This window comes from Acipenser ruthenus, chromosome 7, assembly GCF_902713425.1.
Source record: "Acipenser ruthenus chromosome 7, fAciRut3.2 maternal haplotype, whole genome shotgun sequence".
Lineage (NCBI taxonomy): Eukaryota > Metazoa > Chordata > Actinopteri > Acipenseriformes > Acipenseridae > Acipenser > Acipenser ruthenus.
In genome coordinates, this window is record NC_081195.1 from 52908036 (window position 1) to 52909375 (window position 1340).

Sequence of the window (1340 nt, forward strand, 5' to 3'; positions counted from 1 at the left end):
GGTAATACATAAGAAATCGAAGTGATTACCCAACGGTCTAATTCTCAGCAGCCTAGGTGGTCTTCCAAATGTGAATTTATTTTGTTTCTGTGACAACTGGATTTATGTTTTCGAAAGAAAAGAAAACATGCACTGTACCGGTACCTATACAGAAAGCTGAAGAGTTCTCAGACCATGAAGAGCCACTCCTGCTAAATAACTTAATTACACGGCGAATAACATCTATTTTGTTTTGGTAGATTTGTTTTGCAGAAGCCGTGTCCAACATAGATAATAGTAAACATAATGTATACATCAGGGTTGTTTCACTAATATTCGACACGGTGTCATCGTGATTGTGCAGTTTCTTGTTTCAAACCTGGTTATTAAAATAAAGAACAATACAAACACCGTATATAGCACCTTTGTACGGAGACGTACAATGCCCTTTTCTCCTGCAATCTGAAAACAAGTTGGTAATACCTGAAAACTAAATTACTATAAACACAACTGTACGCACTCTGCTTAATGTGGCATTTAAATCCCAAATCACTTCAATGAACTATTCAGTTGCTTTTGTTTTGTTTTACTAATTGTGTTCCGTGTGCATGACTGCTCAGAGAAGAACATACTGCAGAATCTGAATAGGACTTATCAATTAATTAAATATACTCATTATTAATCAATATACACATGATGTACTAGGTCACGGATACAACAAAGACTAAAGTTTTATTTTTTACGTTAACAAAAAAAAAGTGTTTACTGTTTCTATAATCTACTTTTGTATTTATTTTTTAAATTAGCCCACTGTAACGTTAAACTGTGAAACTTGACGACCTTCATTCAGAATCTTATAGTTGTGCAGTATTGTTTACCAGTACAATTATTGACTTTACTCCTCAAAACAGTTTTAAAACGCTTAAATCTGGACCTAACGTAGGCTAATAGTATAATTTGCTCATTATTTTAATTACACATTATTCTCATTGGGACCGAAGGTACGGAGCCAAGATAAGAAACTAACCTGCACTCATGATTTCCATGTTCTTTCATTTCACTCAAATTGTTTTTTTAATCGGGATATATTCCTTCGTTTCCCCCTTTCATCTCAAACTCCAAGAAGCAATGGTAAATGTTGTTCCCATGGGGTGATCTGGTAGCCCAATAATCCCAACGGACTTTGTTCTTATACCCAAATGTAAGAGTTCTCTGTTCGCTCGTTCTTGTAAGTTCCAGTCTGCTACTCACAGCGCTACTTTCCCACTAGCGAGTCTTTCAAGAATATTGCTCCCTCAATGACGTTAAAAGAAAGGCTTGATATGGAACGGAACGGGCATCCCCTACAGCGCCTGCGTCTG

The 1340-nt window shown here is 36.3% G+C and overlaps 1 protein-coding gene across 1 annotated transcript in view; it reads right to left on the reverse strand.

Moving 5' to 3' along the window:
- LOC117416172 (FYVE, RhoGEF and PH domain-containing protein 6-like) overlaps positions 1-1145 on the reverse strand; it is a 32661-nt gene extending 31516 nt beyond the window's left edge. The window contains exon 1 of the mRNA XM_034027247.3: positions 1007-1145. Within this exon, the coding sequence (XP_033883138.3) occupies positions 1007-1025 (19 nt within the window). The 5' untranslated portion in view covers positions 1026-1145. The remainder of the gene's footprint in view (positions 1-1006) is intronic.
- Positions 1146-1340: the final 195 nt, after the last annotated feature.